The 18,501-nt window shown below is 43.6% G+C and overlaps 1 protein-coding gene across 2 annotated transcripts in view; it reads left to right on the top strand.

The window, feature by feature from the left end:
- The window catches only part of SCUBE1 (signal peptide, CUB domain and EGF like domain containing 1), a 1,931,683-nt gene that overhangs the window by 817,354 nt on the left and 1,095,828 nt on the right, over positions 1-18,501 (top strand). For both annotated transcript variants that reach the window (XM_086922270.1, XM_086922262.1), the window contains one exon: positions 11,786-11,902. In XM_086922270.1, the coding sequence (XP_086778396.1) occupies positions 11,786-11,902 (117 nt within the window). The remainder of the gene's footprint in view (positions 1-11,785; positions 11,903-18,501) is intronic.

Here is an 18,501-nt window from a genome sequence, read left to right as displayed (position 1 = left end):
CCGGCCGCTAAACATCCAAAACACAAGGTTGCCTGTTGAAGAAGGGGCCCACAGCAGGTGAGTGATGGCTAAAACATCTTTATTGAAGGTTTGCCGTGACAGAAGAACAAAGCGCTGCCTCGCATGCAAATAACCAGCCCAACGCGTTTCGTGCGTGAGCACTTAGTCATGGGCTGCTGGCTTGAACTGAAGAAAGGCAACAGTCTTTTTTCAAACCCCACATTTAAAGTTTAAAGTCACCGCCCTCGTGGGCGTAGCCCCTCTCGGAGCATTGTGGTCTTTTTGGTTGATGAGTATTACCCTGGTGGGTCGCTGTGCCTTCTCACAGTGAATATTTTCAAATTGTTCCCAAGTGGGTCGCGGTGCAATTCAAAGACTTCACACAGCACCGTCTTCGCCTCCAACTTAGCACCTGGTCCATAAGCGACCTCGTAGCTTGATGTTGCCGCTGGACTGGAAACCAGCGGGGCTCCTTCTCCGAATCAGGCCGGCCGCTAAACATCCAAAACACAAGGTTGCCTGTTGAAGAAGGGGCCCACAGCAGGTGAGTGATGGCTAAAACATCTTTATTGAAGGTTTGCCGTGACAGAAGAACAAAGCGCTGCCTCGCATGCAAATAACCAGCCCAACGCGTTTCGTGCGTGAGCACTTAGTCATGGGCTGCTGGCTTGAACTGAAGAAAGGCAACAGTCTTTTTTCAAACCCCACATTTAAAGTTAAAAGTCACCGCCCTAGTGGGCGTAGCCCCTCTCGGAGCATTGTGGTCTTTGTGGTTGATGAGTATTAACCTGGTGGGTCGCCGTGCCTTCTCACAGTGAATATTTTCAAATTGTTCCCAAGTGGGTCGCCGTGCAATTCAAAGACTTCGCACAGCACCGTCTTCGCCTCCAACTTAGCTCCTGCTCCATAAGCGACCTCGTAGCTTGACGTTGCTGCTGGACTGGAAACCAGGGGGCTCCTTCTGCGACTCAGGCCGGCCGCTAAACATCCAAAACACAAGCTTGCCTGTTGAAAAAGGGGCCCACAGAAGGTGAGTGATATTTAGCGGCCTGCCTGAGTCCCAGAAGGAGCACCCCTGGTGTATATATATATATATATATATATATACACACATACACATAGTAGATTTTCTCAGGTCAAGACCCAGGGAAAAAACCAGGAGAGCAGAGTTCCATTAAGTGGGGTCGGCGGGGTCACGCAGTCACAGCACCAAGGGAGGGTGGAAAGGATACAAGGGTATGGAGAAAAGGCAAAACAGAAAAGGGAAGAAACATTTGAGGATTGTCAAGTGGGAAACGAGGGAAAAGGGTAAAGAACGTGGGAATGAATAAGATGGCGGGTCAGGGTCCAGAGAAAAGCAGCCAAGAATAGCAGCAAAATGGTGGCCAGGACAAAAGAAAAAGTAAAGGAGTCCATGAGAGTCCTTGCTGGTTTGTTGACTGTTGGCTGGCTGTCACTGACGCTTTTCGTTGGGCCGCTTTATAAATCAAGAGTTGAATGTCCCGCGGTTCCCCTGCCTCGAGACAAAACTGATAACTATTACCACAAAAAAAATACCCATCATGCAAACAGCCTCCTCTAACAGTAGTTTTCCGTTTGTTTTATAAATACATTATAGAATACACCTGTGTTTAAATGTTTAGCACGTGTGGTGCCAATGAGCTTTAATCGCCTCTACAAAAAACTCACCTACGGCGGTTTAAGATGCATTGTCCAATATAGCACTCCGATCACAGACCGGCTGAACATCACTAGTTGCTCACTCGGCTTTCACGGAGGCTCAAATATGTGTCTCCGTGGAAACCGAGATAAACCGAGATACCTAAAATAAATGCCTTGCTACAGCTACCAGGTGGAGATTGTGGATGGTTGCTGAACAGGGCAGTGCCTGCTGCTTTAAGAAGGGAAAGCAGGTGGGGATGCAGGAGTCATCCTTGCGGTTATGTCCAACTTTAGTGTTTAGTGACTAGCCCTGTTACCTGCAACCCCTGTAACAACGCTCATTGAGTTTGCTTAACTTTCATCTGCAACTCGCAGCATGATCACTTGCATTCTACAAAGGTGAATAACTCCTCTGTCACTATATTAATTTAGGCGGAAGTGCAGTTTAAGAGTGGGCTGCCACTGAGCCCGTTGAGCTGGTGAACTAATACCCACTAAAACATGAATTAGCTCTTTATGCGACTTTTCTGTCTGCAAGTAAAATACTTATAAATAACCTGCTAGGGAATACTAGGGAAAAGGGTCGTGGGCTACAGACTGGAACGCCCACTAAAGGACACAGAAATAATTAAAACACAGAGGGTGGGACACACAGAAAAGGTGAGGATGAAAAAGAACTGCAAGAAAGAACAAGCATTTGCTAAGCACTAGATTACTGCTTGCAGGTTTTCAAAACATATAAATAAAAGGCATTGTCATTTACAATACCAAAGGCTCAAACTAAACTCTTGCAAATGCCAGACATATTGCATTGCAAATGCTTGTTCCTTTCTCCCTGTACTTCTGTTCTTAGCCTCTCATCTCTCCCTCTTTTCTTCCTGTCTTCACTTGCTCATAATTTCTCCACCCTGGTCCTTTTTTACCTCCCTTCCCTCTCTCTCCTTCTATTCTCTGTTTCCCATCTCTCATCCTATTCTATCCTCTCGTCACCTTCTCAGACTCTTCTCTCTTTCTCTTTATTCTCTCCTTGGCCCTACACTACCTAGTTTTCCCTTTTGTATAGCTGTATCCATACATTTCCCTTCTCTTCTCTAAGATCGGATGCTGCAGACTCGGCACCCTGACAGGACATACAAGCCAATTCAGGAAACTCATTGTCATGTGTGGGACAGGCTGGGGGTGCAATGGATGAAGGGGGCTGGCCTGGGAGGCAGCAGCAGCCTGACCCATTGATGGCTAGTGCCTACAGATATTGTGTTCGAAGAGGTAGGGAGCAGGAGAGGTGATAAGGGCTGGGGGCTGGAGGAGCGGAGAGCAGGAGAGGTACAAGGGCTATTAACTTTTTTAGGAAATGTTTAAATTAGCAATGTAAGTCTTGGGACACAGTTCGGTAAATGCGTTCCGAGGCTACTGCAAGGTGGTATGCAGTTATTACAAATCCCCCTCCCCCAAGTAAAATATAAAAATTAAATCTGCCTATGCGATTGTTAGCCAGTCAGGGAGATCAAGTGGAGCTAAACTGTAGAGAGTGACACTTACCTATTATTACTGGTCCCTGGAGACCCTTGAGCAGCAATATATCAGCTTGATATAGTGGAAGAAGTGCTGGTGGGGAAAGACAAGCCTGGGGGTCCGAGGCAGCAGTACGCACCTGAAGGGGGTTGCGTGCGGTGCCCGCTGCTCTAGGGTTGACTCATGTGTAGGCACGGATGCCCCGGGTACCTCAGCAGCTCTTGCAGGTCTGCCCTGCCGTTCATTGTAGTTCATTCCAAGACCCATTTATTTATTTATTTATTTATTTACTGACACTTATAAAGCGCGAACAATTACCCTTGGGTGTCTGGGCGCTAGACTGCAGTAATGTCATTCCATAGAGGTGAGGTATACAGTGGGTGTATTGTGTTATTGGTTGAATAACCATGTCTTCAAATTTTTTCTAAACTGTAAGAGTGATGGACTGGCTTTGACGTGGTGTGGTAGGGTATTCCAAATTTTGGGGGCCGCAACTAGGAAGCGGCGGTCGCCCCATGTGACTGTTCTGCTACGTGGGACCACTAGTTGATTAAGTGATGCAGATCGTAGTTTTCTGGCTGGACAGTATGGTATTAGATGATCTTTAAGGAAACGAGGCCCCTGATCCTGCATTGCCTTATAGACTGTACACATAGCTTTAAACTTTATCCTGTTCTGGATAGACAGCCAGTGGTAGGTCCTCAGAGTATCTGAGATGGGCGCGAATTTTGGTTTTTTGGACAGCAGGCGTGCGGCCGCATTCTGTACTGTCTGCAACTTTTTTGTGACTCTGGATTGTGCATTCAGGAAGAGTCCGTTGCAGTAGTCTAGTGAGCTTAAAACCAATGACGTGACCAGGGTCTTAGCGGCCGTGTCAGGCAGAAAAGGCAACATTTTCCTTATCATTTTTAGTTTAAAATGGGCCGTGGACGCTACCTTATTGGCATGAGCCATAAAGTTGAGCTGGTTGTCAAAGGTAACTCCTAGATTTCTCACCTTGGGGGTAGGACAAGGTGGAATGCCAAATGTTGATGGCCACCAAGTAGTCGGCCAGGATGGCAAAAGATTGCCAAAAATGACAACCTCCGTTTTCTCGGAATTGAGCTTCAGGCAGTTTCCTGCCATCCACTCACCGATAGCTGTCATGCCTCCTTGGAACCGTTCTGCCACCTCCTGTCCGTCACCCTTAATGGCCAACACCAACTGTGTGTCATCTGCGTATGAGGTTAGGCTCATCCCATGTGCTTTGATGACACTAGCAAGGTCCGACACATAGATGTTAAATAGTGTCGGACTAAGGGATGAGCCTTGAGAAACCCCACACGGCAACGACAATTTGGCAGATTGGAATGGTCCAAGAGTGACCGCCTGCGTTCTATTAGCCAGGAAGGAGGCAAGCAGGTTTCTCGCAGTGGACTGGATGCCCATTTTTTCGACACGGTCGACCAAGGTCTTATGGTCAACCGTGTCGAATGCTGCCGAGAGGTCTAAGAGTACCAGCAAGGCTGTCCCTCCTTGGTCCAGGATGAGTCTAATATCATCCGCTGCTTTGATGAGAGCAGTTTCGGTTCCATGGTATTTACGGAACCCAAACTGGGTATCATCAAGCAGATTGTTTCTCTCTATATGTTCCGACAGCTGCTGGTTCATGGTTTTCTCTATCACTTTGGCTAAAAAAGGGAGACTTGCTATAGGCCGGTAGTTTTTCAAATCTTTCCTGTCAAGGTTTGGTCTTTTAAGCAAAGGCTTAATCAACGTGTTTTTTAAGGAGTCTGGATAAGTCCCAGAGCTCAATATTATATTGCAGACGTGAGTGATAATGGGAGTAATTGTGTCTGAAACCATGGCTAACACCGATGTGGGGCAGGGGTCCAAGGCGGAGCCTGATTTAATGGCACTCAATATGGTTTTTGTTTGATCGGTCGTTAAAGGTTTAAAACTCGTCATGGTATTACTCAGGACTGTCTGCGAGGGGGGGGCAGCATTAGTATTAGGTTCCAAGGTGAAAGCTTGGTATATGTTATTCACCTTCGTGAAGAAATACTCAGACAGGGCATCACATAGTGATTGTGATGGGGGGGATTTAGGTCTGGTGTGTTACCCGATAGGGTTTTAGCTATGTTATACAGCTGTTTGCTGAAATTTTTAGCTTGTTCTATGTGCAGAGAGAAGAAATGCTTCTTTGCTGCCGTGATCATAGTTTTTTAGGTGGCTAGGGCTTCTTTATATTTATTCTTACATTCACTGTCATAAGTTCGTCGCCAGTACCTTTCCCTGTTTCTTGTTAATTGTTTCTGTATTTTTAGCTCTTCTGTGTACCACTGAGCAGTCGGCGTACTTCTGTTTCTAGAGTGAGACTTAGTGGGTGCCAGTTGTGACGTGGCGTCACTCAGCCAGTCATAAAATTGGGAAGTAGAAATACAGGGATCGTTAGATAGTTCAGGTTTAGTGTTATTTAAAAGTATATTTAGGTTATTGTAATTTATATCCTTCCACGCCTTAAAAGTGCCTGGCTTGGGGTGGGAAGTCTTCTTCCTGAACGGATCTCTAATGGTCAGCCTACTGAAAATGGCCGAGTGGTCGGTCCACGTCATGGGAAGGATTTCTGTCACCTGTAGGTCTTCTACGTTAGAAAACATGCCATCTAGCGCATGTCCTGCCTGATGGGTTGGGGCCGTGACCAATTGCTTAAGACCTATGGTTTCTAAGTCTGATGTAAGGGTGATAGTGTCTTTATCATTATTTTGTTCAAGATAAAAATTAAAATCGCCCATTACAGTAATGGACTCATCTGTGGCTATTGATTCTATTAAGGTGCTTAGGTTAGTTAGGAACGCTGCTCTAGCCCCAGGAGGACGATAGAGGAGCACTCCCTTGAAGCTAAAAGAAGGTGTGAATTTTATATTAAAATGAAGAGCTTCGCATGACATGGCAGGGATAGGGGATATGCGGACCTCAAATTGGTCTCTCACTATGATAGCCAGGCCACCGCCTCTGTTTCTCTCTCTATCCAGGCCACCGCCTCTGTTTCTCTCTCTACCATGTCGTCAGGGCCTTCCTGCGGCCCAGTACCCGGCAGACACGGCCGTGTCTGGGGTAGAGCGGCAGGGTCCAGGCCCCCAGGAGGAGGCAGAGCAGAGCAGAGGGCAAGGACATGCAACATGGTGCAGCACAGAGGGCAGTGGGTGAAATGGCTGTGACGCGTCCTTCCCTAAAAATACTTTTTCAGGTTCGCACAGTCTCTGGCTGCTCGGGTGACATTCACTGGAGGAATCCTTTCTACTTCTGATGGTCTGAACTCCCTAAACAATGCGCTGCCCATGCTGCGATAATCACTTCAATTTAAACACCCATCAATTATGTAAATGACCGGCAGTGCCTCTGAGCCTGTGAAAGCAACAAAACCTAAGCGAAGGAACACTCCCCTAACTAATCCCGACGATGCTCTCATGCTTTTACTTAGCATGAAAGCAGTGCTGGGATTAGTTGGAGCGGGCTAGCTCACGGCCGCTCATCCTGCCACTAGGGGTGCTGTCTATCCATCTGGCTGTATAGCAGCTCGGGCTGGAGAAGTTTGAACTGCGCATGTGAGGCTGGCCATTGCAAGACAGTGGGACAAAGTGACATGTGCAGTTTAAACTGGTGTCGCCAGGCACCCTACTCCCAGGCTGCACTGCAGCAATGGAAACACCCATCAATGCTCTAACAGTCAGCTCCGGCGGCTGACAGCAAAGAAGAAAATGGTAAAAAAGTCATTCCATTGCAATTGTATTTTTTGCTGTGGCCACAGCAGGCAGGGGGGGGGGGGGGGCGCAACGCTTCTCTGCCCAACTGGAGTAGCCGCCACTGGCAGGGTTATTACATTTCATTAGCCCATAGTTTTATTACCCGACATGTCTCTGGGGTTACCCCATGGGATAACCTAGAACAGCAAGAGGACTGTGGTGGTGTAGGAAAGTCTTTAATAGGGAAGTGGGGAAGAGATGCTTACGTGTCCTATGTCGTGAACAGTGGAAAGGAAAAGTTTTGTACACTGGGGACCCAATTTAAAAATGGATACATTTAATCTGCGTAGGGAAATGTCTAGGCGTCGGTGCCTGTAGCCTGTAGGCTTTGTGTTTTTGCTGAAAAATACCTAAGATTAAGGCATGTATGGACCCCTGTTATGCTGCAAGTCAGCTGTGCGTTCCTTCTGATTTGCAGACCCCAGTCCTGGTTTGTGGTTTGGTGACTCGTTTCCATGCTGTGGTGCCCCCTCGCTTGGGGTGCTGCTCTTTTTATTACTTATATTTTCGAGGTTGGCACTGTGCATCTGTGCTAGATTGAGAAATTTAAAAAAGTATGATACTGGCATAAGAACAGGACAAGGGAGGTTGCACAGGGGCATGCTACAAATAGCCTCCACATTTATGCATACCTGTGTTTGTATATTTTAACACATTGAAGTCACTTGTATTAACTTCGTCATTGCTTGTTCCATTAAAATATAGTGCCCTACCTTCAGCACAACTGTTATACTGCAAAATCTTGGAGATGGTCAGGAACACAGTACACCAGACATACGTCAGGGCTCAGATCTACTGAATCTTTTAGAAAAGACAACCAGGACTTTGGCACAGAAAATAGATTCTGTAACTGTATGAGGGTGGTTAGTACTTGGATGAACAACAGCTGTTTGAAACTAAATGCAGGAAAAACAGAGGTTATTTTGTTTGGCAAGAACACCTCTTTCTGGACACCATCTTAGTGGCCTGGCGAATTAGGTTCTCTGCCAACGCCGGTAAGGAAAGCTAAAATCTCGGGAGTCCTTATAGACAACAAGCTCTCCTTTAGAGAATAGATACATTTAGTCACCTCCTCCACGTTTTTGTACCTTAGAGTGGTCAAAATAATTGTTAGATTTCGGTCTTTTGAGGCACAAAAGTAGCGGTGACCTCTTTATAGATGTCGAAGTAAGACTATTGTAACGGGCTTTACCTTAACATCCAGAAACGAAACCTAAAAAAATTGCAAACTTTACAAAATGCAGTAGCCAGATAGCTTCTCGGAATACCTAGGTTTAAATCTGTAACAGCCGAAATTCGGAAGCTACATTGGCTTCCGATTAGGCATCGTATTACCTTTAAAGCTCTGAGTACTGTCTTTAAAGCCCTTCATAATGCCAGTCCTTACCATCTCAGACAGAGCCTTAGTTGGTATTTGCTGAAGAGAACTCTCCGCTCCTCAAATGCAATTCAAAAACCAAGTTCAAGACAGTGAACTGGGGTGGTAAACGTTTTTTCTTGGGCACTGTAAAAGCCTGGAATGCACTGCTTATTTATATCAGATCCTCTCCCAGTGTTTTCATCTTTAGAAAGGAACTAAAAACCGGGTTGGTCAACCACTAAGTGTAGTCAGGGACTGTGCTGTTTGCCTAGGGGTCAGCGCCAGGATACCTCATGGACTTATTTACCTTAACACATCTAATGACAGACAGTGCTAATCGCTGAGTGTGTTAGCAATAGAATCGGCTGCGACCCATTCATATGGGCAAAGGGGCCACTCTGCCTCACCTTTATCCAGAAAAGAAAAGTGTGTGTCAGGCTGAGCAAAGGTCAACTGGCTGCCTGAGCTGAACTTTACCAGGATAAGGAATTCACAGCCCTGTGGGCGTAACCTCCTCAGACTAGCAAAAGTGCTTCGAGGGCTTCCCCCATTGTTACAATGTCACTGATTGCCTCAGACTTTCCGTTTAAAGCCCTGAAGTGCCCAGGGCCAAGTATCAATCAGTGACACCTCGTCACAATATGAGGTGTGGTCAACAGTCCCACTCACTCCATCCCAGTATGGGACAAGTGATTGACTGCTGCCTTCTCTGCCAATGAGAGCAGGAAGCAATCCCAACCCTCCTTGGACCTCTGGGGATTTCCTTTCCCGGAACTGCGGGGCAGGTAACTTTTATGTTTTTGAATGCCTGGTGAGTGCGTGTATGTATACATGTATTTGTTGTTAGTGAGTGTTGTGAACGGCTGTGTGTATGTGTGCGTGTGTGTGTCTAGGTGTGTGTGTGTGTGTGCATTTGTAAATGCATGGGTGCGAGTGAGTGATTGTAAATGTGTGCGTGTTGCCTGCTCACCGCTCATCTCCATTTCAAATTACCTGCTGCCACTGTTTAGAATTACAGAATGTGGGGCCATAGAGACCTGCCTACATTTCTGGAGTAATAACCTTTATGATTTGTAGCAGTGATACACCTTTGATGTGCGATATGACAGTGTCCCGTATTGTATTGCATAAGTTACCTGGCGGGTACACAGTTGAGGCCTTGCATATTCTTTATCACATCCTTAAGTATTCATTTCACATGTGCCATTATAAGTCCATCTTGCCTTTTAATAAAAAGCCATTTCCTTTCTGGTAATTATTTTTCTATGAAGAATGGATCTACAATTCTCAGTATGCACACTGCTGTTGGCTATAAAGCAACGCGTAGCAGTAGACGTTGTTGACCCATGAGAAGGGTGCAACTTAGCAGCAATGGGTGCATATTAACACTTATAATGGTGCATATTTAACATTGACTTAGAATCAGTTTTCCAAAAGAATGAAGTACATGTGGTACTTCATCCAGTACAATTTTATGTTTTTTATATCTCCTGATTTCTCTTCCCCTTTTGCGTATCATGTTAAAAATCTCTATGCATGTTTACCTCTTATGTGTGCTCATGTATCTACATATTTATATGTTTTCCTCCTACTGAAGAGAAGAAAAAGAATTACTAATATCCCAAAACCTAATCAAATCACCTCTAGGACTCATCAAATTCCTCTTCTAGACTATCCCCTACCTGCACACTCTGACTCATCCCGAACCTCTTTTAATACTACAAACTCCCAAACAACTCTTTCCAAGCTCCTGCCTCCTCTATCAATCCTTCATCCTATTCATTCAACTCTCTGACTCACCCTAAACGTCTTACTACTATGAACTCCCAAATAATCCTTTCTAAACTCTTTTCTCCTGTAACCCTCCTCATCGTATTCATCCAACTAACAGAATCACATCTACCACTTCCACCAATCCCAACAACAATTTCTATGTCCCCCTACTAATCCACCATTAATCCACCTTTGGGTTCCCGAAAAGTGTGCTATTCGCTGTAAATCTCGTCAACGTCTCCTAAGTGGTAGTAAGAGCTATGTAAATGCTATTACAATTGTCATTATCGGGCCTAAATTGAGCAGGGCAATGCAGAAATGATCACATTTGGTAATTACAGGCACCGGGCAGTTCATGCCAATAATGAAATATCTCCTAGATTTACAAGTAGGAAGCTGAGATATGGGTAGTGTCCCAGTTCCTTGAAGCTATTTTGATCCTTAACATAATGAAGGAAACCAATGACATCAGTATGCTTGAAAGGGAAAATGATGCACATCGACTAATCAATTAGATAATTATCCTTGCTATCGAGTCTGATGACAGCCAGAACTCCACATTATGGTCTAGCTTGCTAGCGCATCTGTTGTCAGACAATTATGAAAGCACAAAAAACAGGGGCTTTGGCTCCACCCACATTTTGAGAACCAGGAGTACATGTTTTGATTAGGCAGAAGTTGTGTGCTTACACACATAAAGTGCGTGCTCTGCACACATCTATGATCATTTCGTTTGTTTATTTAGGTGCTTGAGCTTAACATTTCAGGGGCACACCCTGAACACTGTAAGGCAACTAAAGTGTCTTGGATAACGAGTTAATTTATGGTATTTTCTTTCCTGTGGCAGAAGCACAGATGGGAGGGGGCAGTCATTATCCTACATGGATGTTTGGGTCTGGCTTCACAGCGCAACTCTCACTGGACCTTTTACCATACAACAATATTCTACAGTTCTCTCCTTCTGCACAAATACATTTGCATTCCTCTGCTATTTACTTGTAATACTTGACATTACCATACAACATTCCTTTAAAGCAATGCTTATTTCTTGTATTTGTTTCTTTTCTGAGTGCAACTCTTCCTTACCTTTCCTGTGCCCTTTCTTGTTCTGCCAAGTGTGTGTATTGCTTTCATGAGCTGTACCTTAAGAAACAGTCTGACCCTCATTAGGAATGCCATGGAAATTCCGATTTAGCCAATAACAACAATTACTGTCTCCATTGAAATTATACCGTGTTTGTTTTATTTCCACATAGAGATTCCAACTGCTGAAAGCAGTTAAAATGTCTGTGATAAATTCTGAGAAAAAAATGAGGAATTACCACAGGAATGTGACTTAAAATTACTGATTCCACTAGTAATTTCTCATTTCTTAGTGGCCCCTTAGGGTACAAATCGTAATTTACTGGATTTACTATTATCCGTGGCATCAGTACCCCAAGGTTGAGAAAAATCTGACCTCTTTTTCAAACTCTATATATTTGTGGTGTTAATGATACGAGCTCTGATAGTGAGCTATGTCTGCCTATAGCAAGGCGTAACAAAATATGTATGATATGTATGTAACCTAACAAAACAATTAACAATAATCATAGGAAATAGTTGCCTTCTTAGCAATGTTATTTGGTTCAGTAACTACAGTTCCTATTGACCTATAATTCTTATTGTTGCTTAATTTACTTTTCATCCCTAGAGACATGTGCTGTCAATAATGGTGGCTGCGACCGTACATGCAAGGATACAGCTACTGGAGTTCGTTGTAGTTGCCCGGTCGGATTTACCCTACAGCTGGATGGTAAAACCTGCAAAGGTCAGCTTCTGCTTGATTTTTCATGCACAATAAATTAAGGAATACTTATTACTCCAGTTAAAGTCACTGATATGAAACCAGCCCAAGGCTGCAAATGACTTTTTAATTAGGTTTCATAAATATATATTTTGTGAACTGGTAGTGGTGGTGATGGTTGTAATACCAATGGATTAAACAAGCCTTGTAAAACAATCTCCTGGAGTGCAAGTTAATACTTTGCTTGTGGTCATAATAATTGCGGATCTAGATTCCCTTGCTGCATCACTCGCACCGATCGTGAGCGCGCAGTCAAAAGGAATCATTGGGTGGTAATATATATATATTATATATATATATATATTTATATTTTCAGATGAAAGTCTGGAGTGGTTGGAATATATATATATATATATACATATATATATATTCCAACAACAGGCCAGCACAAAGGAGAGGGAGGCCACAGGAAGCTTTTGAAGTTCATCTGCTTTATGAGTCAGCACCTTGCCAGCAAGCACCCCACCAGTACACAGGCATCACATCTTGATATGCCAGACGCGTTTCAGGAGTCCGTTTCCTTTCATCAGTGGCAATAGCAGTGAGTAATGAGTCGCGCTGTATCCATACAGATTTAAAGTATTCACCCTGCCCCCAATGGGCGTGGCTGCACCTCAGCCTCTTGGATGTTGTAGTCCTCTGTAAAGTATTGCCCGAGTGGGTGCGCTTTCATTAATGTCTTTTCACAAATTAAAACCCCAGTGGGTTGGTGCGCTGAGCTGGCGCTGTGCTTGCCCCGCTTTGTAGATGCTAACTCGAACTTCGTGCTGGTAGCAGCCCTGATACTGCCACGTCGCACCTTCCTCCCGATATTTCCAGCTCCAGCCTGGAGCCAGAACAGACCCGCCACAGCAGTGAGCCCCACTCGACGGCCGTGCAAAGCTGTATAAATTCCAACAACAGGCAGCACAAAGGAGAGGGAGGCCACAGGAAGCTTTTGAAGTTCATCTGCTTTATGAGTCAGCACCTTGCCAGCAAGCACCCCACCAGTACACAGGCATCACATCTTGATATGCCAGACGCGTTTCAGGAGTCCGTTTCCTTTCATCAGTGGCAATAGCAGTGAGTAATGAAAGTCGCGCTGTAGCCATACAGATTTAAAGTATTCACCCTACCCCCAATGGGGGTGGCTGCACCTCAGCCTCTTGGATGTTGTAGTCCTCTGTAAAGTATTGCCCGAGTGGGTGCGCTTTCATTAATGTCTTTTCACAAATTAAAACCCAAGTGGGTTGGTGCGCTGAGCTGGCGCTGTGCTTGCCCCGCTTTGTAGATGCTAACTCGAACTTCGTGCTGGTAGCAGCCCTGATACTGCCACGTCGCACCTTCCTCCCGATATTTCCAGCTCCAGCCTGGAGCCAGAACAGGCCCGCAACAGCAGTGAGCCCCACTCGACGGCCGTGCAAAGCCGTATAAATTCCAGCAACAGGCAGCACAAAGGAGACGGAGGCCATAGGAAGCTTTTGAAGTTCATCTGCTTTATGAGTCAGCACCTTGCCAGCAAGCACCCCACCAGTACACAGGCATCACATTTTGATATGCCAGACGTGTTTCAGGGCTGCTACCAGCACGACGTTCGAGTTAGCATCTACAAAGCGGGGTATAGCCTATAGCCTTGTGGGGGGGTGTATATATATATATATATATATATATATATATATATATATATCCCCTATCACTCCCTTCTGTTACAAAGGATATGGGCGCGCTCCTTTTCGTTTTCCACAAGCTTTTTATTATTTCAGAGTTCTTAAGGCACAAGAAAGCACTCGATCTACGCGTTTCGATGCACCTGGCATCTTGCTCGCGATCGGCTTCCTGCCGTTTTTTTACATATTTAAAGCATACTTTTTCTCATGACATCATTTCCGCCTTGCTAGGCATTATGGTTAATGCAGTTTTTAGTATAATTTACTTAAATCATACATATCATTAGCTTAAACATTCCGAAACTTTAAACTTTGTTCCTGCTGGTATATGAGTTTTTCAGCACTTTAGAGAGTCAAACACTTCATTGTTAAATACTTTCCTTTACCAATTATAGTTTAACAACGTATTGCCCCCTTCAGATTATTTTGAAACATCGCTATTATAAGGCAAGGGGTGCATATTCATTTGTTTTCCCTCCAGTGGGATTCGTTCTCTCTTGGGCTTGTTCTAATTTTAACAGTTTTAAGAATTTCATGATTCATATTATCCACAATTTTTCACAGCTTCCATTTAAGATTGTCTATTGTTCGAATCAAAGATGAATATATAACTCTTCCGATTGGTTCAGGCCGTGCGGATGTAAGGTTCTAAAATTGATTATGTGGCGTGATTCCTTTTGCCTGAGAGTCTTTTCTCTATCTCCACCACGTATGTGCTTGGGTATTGTTTCAATTCCAAAGAATTTTAATTTCAGCCAGTCTCCTTCATGTGTTTTTTCCATGTGTTTTGCTACCGCGTTTGCGTGGTCTTTGTGGGTGGTCGCTCTCGCATGCTCCATAATACGCTTTTTTAGTTCTCCCTTAGTGCTCCCAATGTATAGTAACGGGCATGGGCATTCTATTCCATAGATGGTAAATTCAGTTTTGCAGCTGATTAGTTGGCGTATCTGCCAAGTTTTGTTGTTTGGCATTTTGATTTCTTTAGCTGGTTTTGCGATTTGACACATCTTGCAATCATGGCACTTGATAAAACCTGTAGTTTCCAACCAGTCTTTTTTTATTGTCTTTCTTTGTTTTGCAATGACTATGGATGAGGTGGTCCTTCAGATTTGGTGCTCTTCTGTAAGTGACTGTTGGATGTTTTCCCACTATTTTACCAACCGTTTCATCCAAGTGTAGTATCCGCCAATTTTTCTTTAGGATGTTTACAAAGGTTTTTGCTTCCTTCAGAAAAGTCTGTAATCAACCTAATTGGTTCTTGATTATCCTTGCTTTTGATTTGTTTATTTAGGCATTCCGTCCTGGGTCTTTCATTTGCCCTCTTCCAGCATTGTTCAATGTTTCCTTTGTTGTAATTTCGATTTATGAATCTTTTCTTTGTTTCCTCACTATGTTTTTGCCATTCGGTTTCTTCACTACAAATACGTCTAATTCGGAGGAATTCCCCGTAGGGTATACTGGAAATCAATGAGCTTTGGTGGAAGCTTGTTGCTTCTAAGGTGGCATTTGTTGCCGTTGATTTCCTGTGTAGGGTCGAATGGATGTAATTGTCTTTGATGTATATACATGTGTCCAGAAAAGTTATTTTTTGATTGCTGATTTCATATGTTAGATTAATTCCCTGCATTCCTTTATTGATGATGGTGTAATATTCTTTAAAATCTTCTTGGGAACCATCCCAGATGATTAGCAGGTCGTCGATAAATCTTATCCAGCACATGATTTTACTGGTCATTTTATCATTTTCTGGTGCCCATGCGACTTCCCTCTCCCAATATCCCATGGTTAGACTGGCATAGTTTGGGCTAAAGGAAAAACCCATTGCGGTCCCGTTGTTCTGTCTATATAATTCTTCCCCAAATAGGAAGATATTTTTTGATAAGCAATGTTGGATTAATTCAAGTAACATTTGGTTGTGGTTCTTGTATTTGATATCCCTGTCCTGTAGGAAGTAATTACAGGCTTTTATCCCAGTGTCGTTGTTAATGTTAGTATATAGGGATATTACATCCATTGTTATCAGTTGATAACCATCTTGCCATGGAATGTTGTCTAATTTCCTTAGCATGTCATTGGTGTCCTGAATGTAGGAACTTATCTGGGTGAGAGGGAAGTCGCATGGGCACCAGCTGTGGCGTTATTGTGTTGCTGTTTTGCATACTTGCTGTGTTGCATTGATTCGTATATCGGTTTTTGTGTATGTGATGTGTTTACTTTTATTGCTACTAAGTTGCTAGGTGGCGTTTTGTTGCATGGTGTATTGTTTTAGTTTTTATGTTACGTTATGTTGCATTTTGTTGTGTTTTGTTGTCCAGTGACATGTTTTTTCATTCATTGTTTTGGGTTGGGTTGTTGTGTTGTGATGGAGTTGTATTGCCTTGTATTGTAATATTATTTGTTGTTGTTTTCTGCTGTTTCAGTATGGTCAAAAGAGGTATTCGAAATATTACTTGTTTGTTCAGTTTGACTCTAAAGTTTGAAACCAGTTAGCACATGGACTAGCCTCCCTGCGGCTGGAATTCCCCTGCGGTGCTGAGGAATTTGACGCGTGCGCGCTTTGGACGGCCTCGGCCATCCTCCGCACAAGCCCACCGTGCGTTAGACATCCGGGGACCACCCGAGGCTAAGAATTGCAAATTTCGACCAAATAAAACTAACCAGATTGGTTCAGATGCATCTTCACGCCATGTTTGGTGTAATTCTGTTAAGTAGTATTGTAGTGTAGTTCCTATATTCCCAATAGGTTCTGCGCATTGGAATAATATATTCAGCAGTGTAGACGTAGGACTGAGGTCGACTAGGTCTCTACTGACTATATTAGACTTAAGGTTTGCCAACTAGCTCTGAGGTCACTAGAAACTTTCTCGAATAAACGAGGAGGAGTTTAACCTCCCTGGATAGACAAGAAGGGATTAGCTTCTGACAACCATATAACATGACAACTTTGCTCCCTCAGAATAAGAGTGTATCTCTAGAGTCGTGTGAAAACAATAGATTGCTATTTCACTCAGTCAATCGTGCATACTTAGTTGCACCAGAGTGCAGAGAAAAGAGAGACGGGCGTTTTCAATAAAAAGGTGTAATTTATTGAGCAGTCTTCTTTCTCATGCAAGAGAAATGAATTGCCATAATTGCAATACTTAATGTAAAGTAAAGTGCTTACAGTAAAAGGAGTATTATGAAATAATACTGTAAAAGCATTTATATGGTTTCTTAGCCATAAGATACATTAAAATGGATAAAATATATACATACATATATACATTGACTAACGTACTCAACTGGTGCTTCTAAATACGCCTATCCCGGTGTACCTGACCTAAGCCTAATACGTGGGAAGGAGTAAGTAAGCAGCAGTTTAAGTTAAGTTGGTTTTGTCAAGAATCTGACTCAAGAATTCTCTTTAAGGGTTTAGTCAGCTCCGTACCTGGGTAATAGAATGCAGGAGGTCTGGTATCTCTCTTTCAGGACTCGATATCCCAGCAGCCCGCGAAGGCGGCTGAGAACACCGGAGCTGGATTTCTCGGCAGGAGAAAAGATAGCGTCTCTCTCAGTGCATCAAAAGGGAGGGGCAGCGCCCGTGGGCTCTCGCATCAGCTGGGCTCTCGGGCAAGTAGATAGCTGCTCGGCTCCAAAACCACCACTGCGTGTTTGCTTAAGGCAACGTTGGTATATTTATACCTGAAAGGTGCCGGGTTTGACATAAGGTTGGACATAAGACGTCAATAAAGATGTCACTAAGAACTGGCTGTTCTTACAGTGCTTCATAGGAGTTCTAGGACGAAATCAAAACAAAAGCAAATGGCTATTTCCAGGTTGCTGGAGGTTTGGTTTGTTTAGAGAACTCGTTGTGCTTTCTAGGAGTCCGGGGAAGTAGCCTTGCTTAATGTGACTGCATGGGCTACAACTAGATATGGATATGATTCCTTATGCCATTATAGGGATATTATTGATTATAACCGTACAAGGGCATAAAATAGAAATATCAATTTAGGTTCCTAGATAAAAACACAATACCCACTCCACGATCTAATGTCCATCATTACTAAAATTAAGCAATAGTAAACATTTAAAGGTGCATGTGTATTCCAACCCACCCCAAAATACATTTTTTGCATTCGAAATGGTGTATGCGAAATACACGAAAATGATTATTGGTACTGTACGCTTTTCAAGAAGTGTAATCATTCATTTAAATATGCTTATATATATTAGCTGAACGATTTGCGAAAAGTACACATGAAATGGCTCTTAATACAGAAAAGAAGGTCGAGACCATTCCATCACATATGAATACGGTTGCTGTAAATGTGCTAGAGGCTGAGGTAATATATTGTCTCTAGAGTTCCTAAAAATAGAAGCTCTGTTCTTTAAGAATAGTTCTACTTTAAGCAGAGTACATGTGCCAGAAAAAGGTGAATATTTTGGAAGTTGAAAAAAATAATTTCGCTTTCAGGGGAGAAAATAGTTCCAAATGTTTTCAGTAGCTTTTGTTCATCAAAGCTGAAGGCTGAATTCAGAGTTCAGGGGAACGCTGTGTGCTCGTTGCTTAAAAAGGTATTCATTCTGTTCAGGGGAGAACATCATTTCAGACAGACTCGCAAAAAATTGGTCTACGACATCAGGTGAAAGTTCGACCAAGTTTGAAAATGCTGCAACAGTGCAGTCGTGAGAATGATTGCTATCATCGATGTCAGGATCAGCAATGCTCACAGAAGGTCGTACCTGGGTGATGCTGCTCTCATCTCGTACTTCACTGCCACCTAATCGTAGTGGTGAAGTCTCAACGAATGCCGTCATCAGAATGGGTAGCCGCTGGGGACAACCCGATGCATGAGCCGTTACAGGACTTAGCAAAGTATCTGTATCCAATGGTACTGCTGATGGTAGTGTAAGACAGATGTCCAACATGCATTC

Source organism: Lissotriton vulgaris, chromosome 1_1 (genome assembly GCF_964263255.1).
Source record: "Lissotriton vulgaris chromosome 1_1, aLisVul1.2, whole genome shotgun sequence".
NCBI classification, from domain to species: Eukaryota; Metazoa; Chordata; class Amphibia; order Caudata; family Salamandridae; genus Lissotriton; species Lissotriton vulgaris.
The sequence above is the reverse complement of the archived record's forward strand: the minus strand, read 5'-3'. Positions and strand labels throughout refer to the sequence as shown.